This window comes from Ambystoma mexicanum, chromosome 4q (genome assembly GCF_040938575.1).
Source record: "Ambystoma mexicanum isolate Mex_15411 chromosome 4q, UKY_AmexF1_1, whole genome shotgun sequence".
Taxonomy (NCBI): Eukaryota; Metazoa; Chordata; class Amphibia; order Caudata; family Ambystomatidae; genus Ambystoma; species Ambystoma mexicanum.
This window is the reverse complement of record NC_090928.1, coordinates 576,497,065-576,510,797: the sequence shown is the minus strand read 5'-3', so window position 1 is coordinate 576,510,797 and position 13,733 is coordinate 576,497,065. Positions and strand designations below refer to the sequence as shown.

At 47.8% G+C, this 13,733-nt stretch overlaps 1 protein-coding gene across 5 annotated transcripts in view; it reads right to left on the bottom strand.

The window, feature by feature from the left end:
- LOC138467840 (protein-L-isoaspartate(D-aspartate) O-methyltransferase) overlaps positions 1–13,733 on the bottom strand; it is a 735,278-nt gene that overhangs the window by 482,236 nt on the left and 239,309 nt on the right. For all 5 annotated transcript variants that reach the window (XM_069608118.1, XM_069608119.1, XM_069608120.1 and 2 more), the window contains one exon: positions 5,998–6,102. In XM_069608118.1, coding sequence (XP_069464219.1) covers positions 5,998–6,102 — 105 coding nt within the window. The remainder of the gene's footprint in view (positions 1–5,997; positions 6,103–13,733) is intronic.

Sequence of the window (13,733 nt, the reverse complement as noted above, 5' to 3'; positions counted from 1 at the left end):
ACAGTCTAGGGGAGGTCATGTAGCATGAGGCCATGTCAGACTGTCCCTACAGTATCAAAACAGTACTTCACCCAAATGTGTAATGGTCCGCACGTCAGGCACTGGGATGTATGGCTTACATGCAATCATCCATGCCATTGAGATTCTAGAACCTGAGAAAATTACCAGTATGTCAGTGGTTCAGAGTGCAGTCCACCTATACATGATCCCCTGTTGAAACACAGAAATCCGTCCAATAAGTAACTGTTAAGGCAGTTTTCATACAACCCTCTGGTGAGGGCTGTACAACAACTACCCCTAAGTGGGAGGACTAACCCACGTAGCCAAAAAAGTAAGCCAAGCCTCTCTTAAAGGCAAGTAGCATGGCAGAGCAACAAGGCTGAATTCAGGGCGGGTCAATTCACTGGTTGGGTCCAGGAGCTGCGTGCTGTGGTAAATACCACTGGTCCAGGGATTGAAGCACCAACTAAGGCCTTCTTCAGGACAGGACCAGATTTTCAATGGAGTCGATGCAGGCCAGCTGCAGGAGTCATCTTTGGGCCATCAGCTGGCTGCTCTTCTTCGTAGATCTGATGAACAGTTGCAGGAGCCCTCTTTATAACCAAGATTGAGGCTGGGAGCAAGTCCACCGATGGTAAGTATCTGCACCATTCAAACCGCCAGTGGATATTCAATAATGGATAGACACTGGTCAACAACATCTACCCAGCAACCGACTTTCAGGCCCCACAGATGTGGATTGGGACCATACAGTCCCAGCCCCTTCTCTGGCACAGTGGCAGGCAGGCAGGCAGACGCACACACACACACACCCCCCCCACCCCCCCCCCCCACCTTAGGGTGCTAACCCAAATTTAGTAGGCATTTTCGGTAAATGAAAAACTTAAGTAAAATAACAGACTAACAATATCCCAGCTGCAACCAGCTTGTCTTCGGCACACTGTAGAAGTAACCAAATATTCATAGTATAAAAAAGATAAGGATACACATTATTCCAACTGTACTTCGCCTTACTGTGAAGTGTGCAATTGTAAACAATACAATAATTCACAGAGAAGCAGTCTCTTGGCAACAGGCAAAAATCCCAAGTTGCAAGCTACTAGCCGTCATAAAAAAGTCACTTGCCACCTCAAATCTGTGGGTGGGGAGGAGAGGGGGGGTGTCACAGGGATGAAGAAAACAAAAACGGTCCTACTATGCCTTGTGTCATTTGGATCGTGCAGTACGTATAGTCTCAGGAGAAGAAGGAGCAAAACATGAAGTAAAGTAGAAGGTTTCACTTGCCTCTGAAAAGTCCGGACAGGTAAAAAAAAAAAAAAAAAAGAAAAAAAAAAGGAAAGGGGTGTCCCATAGAAATCTATGGATGGAAAGTTGCAACAAGGATCTTTCCTAACTATCAGAAACTTAGGTGGGAAAAGGTTATAGTACTGCTGGAATCCAGGGGCAGTGGGAACGTTCATTAGGGCCTAGCCAAAAGTTGGGAATTCCAGTGTTTTGAAAGGATCAAATAGAGGTCTGCAAGCTGCATCTCCCCAGGGGTTTTGAGTAAAACTCACAATAGACTATGCTGGCTAGGACTGATGTGAGATCCAGTACAAAAACTCTGTAGAGCCAAAAGGTTGCAGACCCTTGATCTAGTGGAACTTGAGCAGTGGGTGGAACAGAGAACACCCGGCCCTTTGACCAATTGCGCAATTACAACTGTTCGTGAGCTGCTAGGCGGTGTGCCATGAATGGATAGGATTTGACATTGAAGTTTCACAGCTAACGTGCATAAGGAGGGCAAGACTATTTGTGGTTGCTTCAGTTTCCTTTCAAAGGCAATCCGAACCAACTGTCAAACCTCTTCAGAATTACCAATGAAAGAACCACTTTGGGGCTTTCTGCCAATTAGCAGGTATGTTCCATAATTACAAATGATTAAATTAAACTGTTTGCCACAGTGCTTCGTTGCCACCATCTTCTAAAGGCTCACACAACCAACTAGGCACTGTTACTATTGGCAGAGCGCTTGGGAAATCAGTTTCTTGTGGGCAACCCCCTCCCAAGGTCTCTCAGAGGGCATATATACAGAGTTGCACCCACAGTGATAATTTGGAGGAGGCCTCACTAGTAAAAAAAAAAAAATTGGTGAACCATAAAGGACAAGAAAATAGATCAGGAGGACGGGGGGGGGCTCATGTCAGAAGATACAGCTCATGACTTTCATCCAAAAAATGCCCCCATTAGAGAGGGATGGCTCCTTAACCAAAACAGAGAATATGGTCTAGGGGTCCCAAGAACTCAAGATTGCTTTGGCATCCAATGATTTCAGACTGCTTCAGCTTTCCACAGTGGATGGAGAACACAACAATCTGATGATTCATCTGTACCAAGGAAAGTAATACGTTATTGTAATGATCTCCAGGTGCTCACATGCCTCTAAGGATAAGTGGGTTAGTTTATTGAGGGGGGTTATAGGATAAATGTGTTCATCTGTGGATAAGCGTAGAGCAAGAAGATCTGGTTTCTGGGTGTGTTTTGTGCACTGGGGTGGTTGTGTCTGGAAGGGTGGTGTCCAGTGCGAGTTTTTCAGAGATGATTGGGTTTGTGGCTTGGTTAGAGAGTTAATTGCAGTTTGCAAGTTTGGGTGGGTTGATTCACTAGCCCTCTGGGCGTGTGTTGTAGGTGGGAGGTGTGGGTTGGGTGGAAGAGAGAAGTGGTTAGTGGGTATTGGGTGATCCCTGGGTATTTATAGCCAAGTTCTTGTTCTCCTGTATTTATCGCACCGTTTACGACTTATAGTTTGTAGCAGCAGGCACTCTATGGGTTGGGTGGTCCGCTTGTGAGGGTGGTTGTTGTATAGTTGACCTAGCTTTATCTCAGCGAGTTGAATAGGCAGGTTTTTAGTAGTTTCCTGAAAGTTAGGTGGTCTTCCGTCATTCTTATTTAATTTGGGAAGGAGTTCCATAGTTTGGATATCAGATAGAAGCAAGCGTTACCCCCATATTTTGTTTTCTCTTGTTTCTATTTGGAGGTTGGTGCTAGATCTGAAGTCCCTTCTCGGTTAGAATTGGGCGATTTTTAATTGGAGGAACTTGGTTACTTGTCCGTGCAATGATTTATGGGCAGTGCAAAGGGCTGCGAAGTGAATGCATGTATTTACTGCTAGCAAGTGTAGACTTCCTAGGGACAATGTGATGTGGCCTCTTCCGTTTAGTCACAGTAGTCTTGCTTCAGTATTTTCGATGCGTTGATTTTTGGTGACGCGTTAAGGCATTCCAGGGTCGAGACTATTTGCATAGTCTATCCAAGTTAATATCAAGGAGATGATCTCTTGGGTTATGTGCGTGAAATTGAGTAGGATCCTGTTAATTGCAGGACGTACACATTTTATTTTGATATTGCGCTGAATTGTGGTTCCAAGCTGAGACCGTTGTCCAGGAGGATTCCCAGATTTTTCTTGATTACTGTTAACGTCTCCGGTTCGGTTCGCATGCTTGGGGGCCAGGTCAGGGATATCTGTGTTGGACTGTCTTCCTGGAGGAGATCATTATTTCTGTTTTAGTTGGGTTTAGTTTGATGTCGTTTGCCATCCAGGTGGTTGTGTCAGTGAAGTATTTATTGAGGTGGTTCTCAGGGTCGTATCCTGAAGAGGAGTTTGGTGTCGTCACCGTAGTTGTAGGTTGTCAGTCTATGGGTTTGAATAAGCTTCATTGGGGTGGAGGGTCATAAATATTGAAGAGGAGAGGGGAGAGGCTTGATCCTTGTGGTACACAACAGGTTATATTTGTGTTTGATGCAAATGGTGGAATGCGAGTTCAGTCGGTGAGGAAAGATTTCAGCCATAGTACTGCTGAGCTTTGAATGCCAGATTCCTCTAGTCTCTTGTTTAGAATTATGCGTTTGATCGTTTCGAAGGCAGCCGATACGTCGAGTAGCAAGAGGGCCGATTTGATGGTGTTTGGGTTAGTTTTTAGGTTGTCCCATTTGGAGAGAAGTGGCGACTCTGTTCCTCTAATTGGTCTGAAGCCAACCTGGGACAGGTATTCTGTTGCCTTCTACCTGATTGAGTAGTTATTGTACCCATGGTTCTCCAAGATTTTCACTGAGAATGGTAGGGGTGCTCTGGGTCTGTTAATAGGGTCATCTGTATTTCTCTTCACATCTTTTGGGAGAGGTTTGATGTATGATGATTTAATGACTTTGGTACTATTACAGTGTTATGGGATAGTTTCATTAGTAAATGGATGTAGAGGGCTGGTGTTTTGCGGGAGAGTAGCTTTTTGTAGATGTTTTGTAAGCATGGTCTGCTGGGGGATCGGGCAATGTTGATATCTTAACAGTTTGGGGAAGATTTACTCTCTTAACAGTTGGCATGGAGTGTGGTGTTGAATGGTGGGGGGAGCTGGTTTCTGGGAAGGTGCCTGTGGTCCTGCAGGACGCATCGACAGCCTGTTGTAGTGCTTCTATTTTGTTGTAAGGTGGGCTGTGATGCTGTCGTATAGGGTTTGCAAGGGTACGATGTTTAATTTCCTTGACGCGAGACATTTCTTTGTGGATTTGTTTCAGATTGGATTCTCGTGATATAGTATGCCTTCTTGGCTTTCAGTACTGTCAATTTGCATAGCCAAATTTGTCATTGGTAGTTGATTGTGTCCATCTGGTTGAAGTGCTTCCACCATCGCTTTTCTAATTTACTTTTATTTTGGGGGTTTCTGCCGTTCCCCAGTGAAACATCTTGCTGTGACTTTTTTTCTCATGTGGATTTGAAGAGTTTTAGGGGTGTTAGTTGGTCTAATGCATGTGTGAGCCAGGTGTGAGGGTTCTCTTCAACTGTTCGGTACCATTTTGTTTAGGTGAGAGAGGGTCTGGTTTAGTAGTTTCTAACAGTTGTGTTAAAGTCTCAAGACAAGCCTTTTTTCCAGTTTCTTTTGTTTTCGCCGAGAGGTTTGTGGGCATCATCTGGCTTGGGATTTTGATGGTGAAAGGGATCATATGATGGCCGCTCCATATGACTGGTAACGGTAGGGCGAAGTTCAATGGTTCAGCCCCGCAGAAAATTGCATCTAGTGTGCTCTGCTCTGTAAGTGGGTCTGTTCATTATTTGTTTGAGATGAAGAATTTCCAGTAGGGTGCTGAAGGAATCTGGTGGTTTCATTTTTTTTTCTCCATTTGTGGAAAGGTTAGCTATGGCTGGCATCAGAGAGTTTTGCAGCGAAGTTAGGGTTAGAGGTGGGCAGTCTGTAGATCAGAGAGAAAGTTAAATTGGTTGTTGAGCTGGAGCAGGAGTGAGTCGCAGTCTTTGTTGAAGGCACTGATGAGGCGCTAATGTGATTTCTGTGCGCTAGAACAATTCCTCCTTTTTCCTCTTGGTTTCTGCCATTTCAGTGGGGGTGGTGTTAGTCCTTCGATTCTCTGTTGGGCTGGCGTGCTTATTGCAGAGGGTACTGTTGTCTCACCTTCTCCATCCTTGAGGAGTACCATTAGGTTGCACAATGGGTTTCTCTGTTCTGAAACATTGTAGTTAGATCGTTCAATAACAGTAAAAGAAGAGCATTTCTTTAAAAAAATAAAAAGAGAACCAGTCTCTTTGTGAACATGTAGACAAAGCAGTCTCTGCAAACCCAGTGCTAGTGCAATGGCGCTAACTGAGGAATTTGTGCTGCTACACATGTAAACAGCAGGAGCAAGTGCAGCGCCCAAATGATGTCCAGGATGTACACAGCTTTGTTAGAAAGTTTTTATGAGTAGTTTCCAGTCCCACCACAAGGTCACAGTAGCCAGATGTGTGCAGTAGGAGATATGGGTGCTTGTTCTGGTGTATTAGTAGCCTGGATATGGCAGCATTTAGGCCATTTATATGGACCTACCATGCATGCGCTAAAACCTCAAAAATGACTACCACTTCAAAACAATGTAATCTTACATCAAATGAAAATACAATATGCACAAAGCCTCTGTCAAAACATAATTAACATTGTGTTTACTATAACAGGAGCGTACTGTAGGACTCACCATTCGTGCAAAGCAGGCAGAAAGGATTCCACTTCCAGATCCCACATCCAGAGCTTTGGCTCCTTCATGCAGCTGATCATGAAGTAGCTCTAATGCATAAGCATGCTGCAAACAAAGAGCAATGTGTTTTACACGTCATCCTACAGCAAATATTCAGACTTCAAAATGAATTAGAAGATTATGAAAACCCCTTGTTCTTATGCATTTACATAAGTACACAAACATAAATTTTGAAAATGCAGTGATGGATACCATTTATAAGAATTAGTTGCTTGCCTGTAACTGTAGTTCTCCAGCATTGAATTTTTCATAGATGCACTTGCTTGGATTATTCCCAGTCAGTTGTCTTTAGGATTCCTAGTCTGACGGGGAGGGACTAATTCAGGCACATGAATCTATGAAATACCCACATGCTGGAGAAAAATGTAGCGTCTACATACCAACAAGACCACCACACTACAAATTAAACCTCAACCAGCATTACACCACGTTTACCAACGATTTAGCCATTTTTGCATCTGGCTATTGTGCTGAATGTTATAATGTGTGTTTTATTCTGAGCCTATAAGTTCAAGAGTGTTGTCAGCCTTAGTATGCTCATGTTATGGGCTTGTATGCAGTGCCAATCGCATACGGCTACTGCGCTTGATTTTATTCCCATTGTAGTATTCTTGGTCATTGTGCGCTCATCGTGTGAAAAAGTATGGACATGGATTAAAAGCAAGTTTGTATTCTATATACAAAGCTCAGGCAATCATTTTTTTTGTTCTTAAAAGGTCATTCTTTCGAGTTTGGCTGATTCGATTTGAACTTTTTAAAGTGTGCAGCAGTTAAGCAGACAATCGAGATGAGCACCCCCCAACCCACAAAGTGCACTTTCCACGGGTAAACGGAAAGCACAACAAAACACTATTAGCTTGGTTTTTTTTACATGAAAAAACTAATGTAATTTCACCACATTGGCATGAGTATTGGGATCTAAACAGTTGGATGAGAAATGTGGTCAACTTTCATGCACAAGAAGTTCAATATGCATTATACAGCCCGCAAAGAAAGAAGATATTTTGGAAGGCTTTGAACTGCAGACGCACACTGCATAGTCACAAAATTCAACAAAAAATATCAACCCGCCCACGAAATTCTTTGAGAACATTTTTGGAAACTTTGGAGAAGGGAGTGGGGGTTTGTGGCGGTAAAGCAGTAGAGGGGACGAGCGAGTGATGGAAAATAAGGTTACTCACCATAGTGACCACCTTACTCCTAGTCCATAGTCCTCTTTCCTCCATACTTACGGGACATTCCTCCATCCTGTGGGACGGGACGGGAGCACTTTGTAAAAAGCAACACATTTTTCAAAACTCTGTCCTTCCTCTCTTTTTACACAGGGTACCGCACGCGGCCGTAACCCTGCCCTCCTTCGCTCTGCCCAGTGCATCGCCCATCAGTACTTTTAGATCGCCAGGTCAGAGACCTTTAAGCAATAATAGAGGAACCTCAGAGAGGATGGCGGGCAGGCGTATGGAGGAAAGGGGACTATGGACTAGGAGTAAGGTGGTCACTACGGTGAGAAACCTTATTATATACCTACGTCCCGTCCCCTTTCCTCCATACTCATGGGAGATTCCCAAGCACTCCTCACAGAAACTATGGGTGGATGGAATCCCCCTACTGAAAAAGTTTTTTTTTAGCACTGCCTGGCCAAACTGAGCATCAGATCTGGAGTTCAGATCCAAACAGTAGTGTTTACAAAAAGCCGATGGGGAGGCCCAGGTAGCCGCTTTCGCGATGGTCTCCCAGGGGACATACTTTTGAAAGGCAACAGCAGCTGCCTTGCCCCGTACCAGGTGCACATGAATCCCTTTAGGAGGTTGGAGCCCCTGAACAGTGTAAGACTCCATAATACAGGCAGCAATCCATCTGGAGATAGTCGCTTTGGAGGCCTATTTACCCTGCGGATTACCAAAGGTCACTCCCAAATTCAGATGTTCTGTCCAGATAGAACTTAAGAGCTCTTCTAACATACAGGCAATGCAAAACCCTCTCGGCTTCCGAAGCCGGGTTTGGGAAGAAGACTGGCAAGGAAATAGACTGATTTAGATTAAAATCAGAAACCACTTTTGGCAGGAAAGAAGGATTCGTCCTCAGGACAACCTTATCCTTGTGGAAAACCAAGAAGGGATGCTCCACCGACAAAGCCTGGAGCTCACTCACACGTCTTGCCGAAGTCACGGCAACCAAGAAGGACACTTTCCATGAAAGGTGCTTAAGATCTACCACAGCCATTGGCTCAAAAGGCTTATAGCACAAGGCCGTAAGGACCACGTTCAGGTCCCACGTCGGGTGCGATTTGCGAAAAGGAGGGTAAAGATGCATTAGACCAGCAAAGTACCTTTTAATCATTGGATTTGATAGTGAAAAAGAGCACTGGTCCGTAGATAAGTAGGCGGCAACAGACGAAAGATAAGTCCTGCATGAGAGGACATGGATGCCTGACTCTGCTAGATGAGAGACGAAGGACACCACTGTCACACCCTGGGGTCCAGTTGTTTGGCTAAGCACCAGTGGCAGAACCAAAGCCATTTGCTCTTGTATTGAGACCTCGTCGAGGGCTTCCTGGCTGCCCGACTACTGCGCATGTTATCAGCAGACAGGTTGAGATGCTCTAAAGATCTGAACACAGGCACCATGCCGCCAAGCAGAACCATTGTGGGGAGGGGTGCCAGAGCTGCCGATCTCTCTGGTGAAGCAGGTCGGGAACCAACAGAAGCCTGATCGGTGCGCACACCGACAGATGTTGAAGCTCTGAAAACCAGAACCTGGCCAGCCACCACCGAGCTATGAGCAGAAGAGAACAGTTCACCGTGTTCCTCAGTTTGCAAATTGTCCGATGAATCAGAGGCGGAAAAGCATAGGCCCTCATATTGTGCCAAGGAATCTCGAGAGCATCTCTCAGAGAAGAGGCTCCCAGCCCGTTTCTGGAGGCATACAGAGGAAGTTTCCTGTTGGCCGATTTTGCGAAGAGGTCCCATTCTGGAGTGCCCCAACACTGGAATATTTGTATGAGGACCTCCACTTTCAATTACCACTTGTAGCTGACCATCGTTCGTCGGCTGAGGGCATCTGCAGTAACATTCAGCTGGCCCGGGATGTGCACAGCCACCCGCCAGATGCCATGCTGAACTGCCCATTCCCAAATCTGAATGGCAAGATCCACAAGAGGAGGGGACTTGGTGCCCCCCCCACTCCCCCTGCTTGTTGATGTAAAACATGGACACCACATTGTCCGTGCGGACACGGACCACTTGGTTGATAATGACCGGCCTGAACTACTTGAGCGCCAGGAGCTCCAGATTTATATGGAGGAGCTTGTCTTGGGGCGACCAGAGATCAGAAACTTGAAGGTCCAACGGCGCCCCCCACCCCAGAAGGGAAGAGTCGGTCGTGATTGTCACCAGCAGAGCGGGGTCCTGAAAAGACGCACCCACCGATAGATTGCTGAGAGATGACCACCACAAAAGGTCCGCTCTCATGAAAGCTGGAATCAATATCATTTTGGAGACCGGATCCACAGCTTGACGCCAAGAACTCTGAAGAGCCATCTGTGTCCGCCTCGTCTTGAGCCGAGCAAGAGGAAGAGCCAATACACATGAGGCCATAAAGCCCAGAAGCCTCTGGAACCACCAGGCCGACATGCTCTCTGACTGTGCAAAGACCCGACACGTGGCCACCAGATCCGCCATTCTGTCCCCAGTCAGGTATACTCTGCAGTTGATCGTGTTCCAACGAAAACCCAAGAAATTCAGGTCCTGAGAGACCGTCATGGAGGATTTCCGATAGTTCACCGACAGCCCAAGGTGGAACAAGAGCTGGAGGAGAGACTGAAGGTTGCTCGAGGCTTCCAGAGGACAAGGACTGCGCAGCAGCCATTCGTCCAAATACGGATACACGTGGATACCCTGAAGCCGAAGATGAGCTGCGATAACCGGCATCATCTTCGTAAAGACACACAGTGCCGAGCTGAGGTCAAAAGGGAGCACTCGGAACTGGAAGTGCTCCTCCCACACGGAAAACCGTAGGTATCTCCGATGTGGGTTCCAGATCAGGATATGCACAAACGCATCCTGGGAGGTCCACTACGCTGAGCCAATCACCCTTCTGTAAAGAGGACTTTGACAGGGTGTGTTGAATTTCTCTTGAAGTAGCTGGAGATTGAACTGGGAAAGGTCTATGATGGTGCGCAGGCCAGCCAGGTTGGGTTTGGGCACTAAACAGCTGGGAATAAGAATCCCGCCTCTCGTTCCCGCAGGGGTCTGCAACCTTTGGCTCCCAGATGTGTTTGGACTACCATTCCCATCCGGCCTGTACAGCATAGTCAATGTCAGGAGATCATGGGAGTTGTAGTCCGAAACATCTGGAGAGCCACAGGTTGCAGACCCCTGCGCTAGGGCAACGGGTTCCACCGACCTGCGATCCAGTAACTTCTGAATCTTGGCTCTGAGGGAGGGAGACCCCGACTGCTGGAAGGGAGGATTGACGGGTGGTGTAGTGGGAAGGGGAAAGCAGAAGCCCGCCCGAGCGACTGACGAGACAAACCGGTCCTTGGTGATGGTCTGCCACGCATCCCAATGAGACGCAATGCAGCCTCCTACCGGGAACTTGTGCGAGCACAGAGAAACTTAATTTAGCTGGTTTTTCGGTGGCGGCATCACCAGACCCTGAAGAGGAGGCCAAGGAAAGGGAGAAAAACCGCCTCTGTTGCTGCCATCGGTGTGAATTTCCTGATGGGTTATCAACCCCTGAAACTAGAGGACTGCAGAGGCTGCGAGGATATTCTCTGTGCCCTAAAAGGCAGCTTCTTCACGAGGACAGACAAGGACTTGTCCTTAGTTTTGGTCAGTTCCATGTCTGTTGTGGAATGAAAAAGCTCCTTGCCATCAAAGGGCAGGTCCAGAACTTTATCCTGCACCTCTTTAGAGAACTTTGTGGCGTGCAGCCAAGTCGACGAGAGGTGTCCACGCCAAGCATAAGGCCCCGGGCCGAGGTGTCGAAATGATGCGCCGCGGCCTTCAGCATATCCTGCGCCAGGACCCTGGCATCTGAGAAACCCGCTTTAAAATCCTCCAGCTTATCAGCAGGAATAAATTCCTCAAACTCTGACAGACCTTTCCACATTTTCATATTCGCCCCTGCTAATACCAGTTCCGCGTTCGCTTGACGCAACTGCAGGCTTGAATTAGCGCAAATCCTCCTTCCCAAGGAGTCAAGAAGCTTGTCCTCTTTGGCCAGAACCTGTGTAGCTGTTGAAGACGATGCAGCAGGTCTGGATTGAAAAGTGGGCGCAGCCACTACCATGGAAGAGATGGGCGGACCCGGCGCTAAAGCCACCTCTTCCAAAGAATGGAGCCTATAACGCGCATCAATCTTCTTGTTTACAAACAGTCCAGAGTGCGGTTTTTCCCCAAACTTTACGGACCTCGGCCAAAACGTCCTTCTGCAAGAACAGGCCAGTACGCTCCGAAGGAGACAAGGTGAATGCCCCCGAAAGCACCCCTTCCTGCGGAGCGCGTGCCTCAGGTACTGGAACATCCAACATACATGTCCAGCACACAGTCGTGAAAGGCTCTGACAGAGGGGGCTGGTCATCGCTGTCCTGATCCCCCAGAGCGTCCGACACCTCCGGGTCGGGCTGCGTCGCATCTGGTACCACCAGAGATTTGTCCACTGGGGACAATGGAGGCAAGGGAGGAAGAGCCAGTGGAGGCACAGCCAGTAAAGGCAGTGCCGGCGGAATCACTGGTGCCACGGCAGGGACCGGCGGCGCAGCGGGCCATATCTCCCTAAACAAGCCTCGAAAAACTCCTTCATGGGGTCGGTGTGCATAAGTCTTTGAAACTTGCTGAAAAAGACATCCTCCGCCGCCGATTTAGGTGCGACTGGAGGAGGCCGCTCATGAGCGGAGTAACTCCAGGAATGCAAGGGCTCTCCCACGTGTCAGGCCAAGAGGGCCCTTCCTTCCCCAATGGTGTCCACATTAATCAAGGGCGCTGATGCCGCAGGGAGCGAGACATTGTGCGGTAAGGGCATCTAAGCGTTCCAGTCATAAACTGGACGAAAAGGATGTGCACAAGGAAAACAATGTTCACCTGAAAACCCACTCCCCACACCTACAGCCGATGGCGTAGTTAGGGAGGTATCCAAAATAGCTGCTGTAGTCTTGGTGGGAGCGGCCACCATTTTGTCAGCACCTGAAGAGAACTGCGACACGTGTGGAAGTGAGATAGGGGCCTCCACAGGTGGGTCAGGGGTCTTCATTTTAGCCTTAACACAAGGAACCTCAGCCGAGCCGGTACTGCGTGGCCTAGAATGTTTTTGAGACATGCCGTCAGCCGACAAGCCTTCAACGGAAGGACCTCGGCACCGCCGGTAACGGGGGAATTGCGGTCCAAGACCTCACTCCATGCCCCCTCAACGGGCGTGGCGCCACCGCTTGAACGGGAGCGATGAGGAACACACCTCAATGACGAGACCTTAACAGGCCTCTCAGAACGGTTGGTCACCCTAGCCTCACAACGAGGGGACTCGGATCCCAGTCTGGTATGTAAAGCCCCTACACAATGGGTCTCGAACTTTTGTTTGGTACTAACAGCCTCGACTGAGGCCTCACGGCGTACCACAGTGTTTTTATGGGAAGCTCCAGCCAAGGAGACCTCGAAGCTAGCTCCGGTACCCGCCGTCACACTACAACTGGGCTCACAAACAGCCCCCATAGGAGGGGCCTCAGATAGTAATCCGGTGTCACTAGGCCCCTTACGGAGGCCCTCGGAGAAAACTCCGGTACACTTTTTAGGCCTGGAAGGCACCTCAGGGCAAGTCCAGGTAATAGAGCTTTTGCAGCTCCTACCAGATCGCGAAGGAGTCCCCCGGCCGGGGTGCTCTAAAAAGTAAAGAACTCACCGGGCGTTTCTTCTTTTCTTCGATGAACGTCAGAAAATTCAATAGGCGAGCACTCTGAAACACTTCCTCCCACTGCTCCAAACCACGTTGAAGCGCCCAGACCGAGTCGCAGTAAAAACAAGAGTCCCACCGGTGGTCCGGACCCAAGCACTCTAAACAAAGATGATGGGGAACTGAAACGGCATAGACCGACTATTACACGACCACTAAGCCAGAGCAAGAGAGGACGACACTGGAAGGAAAATAAATCTTCCGAAGATGCAAGTGCGTCCAGTCCCGATCGAGCAGAGAAAAGGACTGATGGGCGATGCACTGGGCAGAGCTAAGGAGGGCGGGGTCACGGCCGCGTGCGGTACCCCACGTAAAAAGAGAGGAAGGACACATTTTTGAAAAATGTGATGCTTTTTACAAAGTGCTCCGGTCCCATCCCACAGGAGGGAGGAATGTCCCAAAAGTATGGAGAAAAGGGGACGGGACTTAGGAGTACATACTTTTACTGCATGGATTTCCCAAAAACTATTTGGCACTCATACAACCAAAGCCACTGGACGGATTCCCTGAAATATTAGCAACGGTCCTTGTGTCTAGTGTGGCGGGACTGAAGGACGCCGACTCATTCCATCTCACTGAAAGTTTAATTAAACCAAAAGGAACAAACACCTATCTTTCCCTATACTAACTGGTTTCCCTACATAACAAAACTAGACAAGGTGCTTGTTCGTGTGAGTAACAGAATAAAGATTTTCTAGAATAACTTTTAAGAAAGTCTTGATTCTATTAAA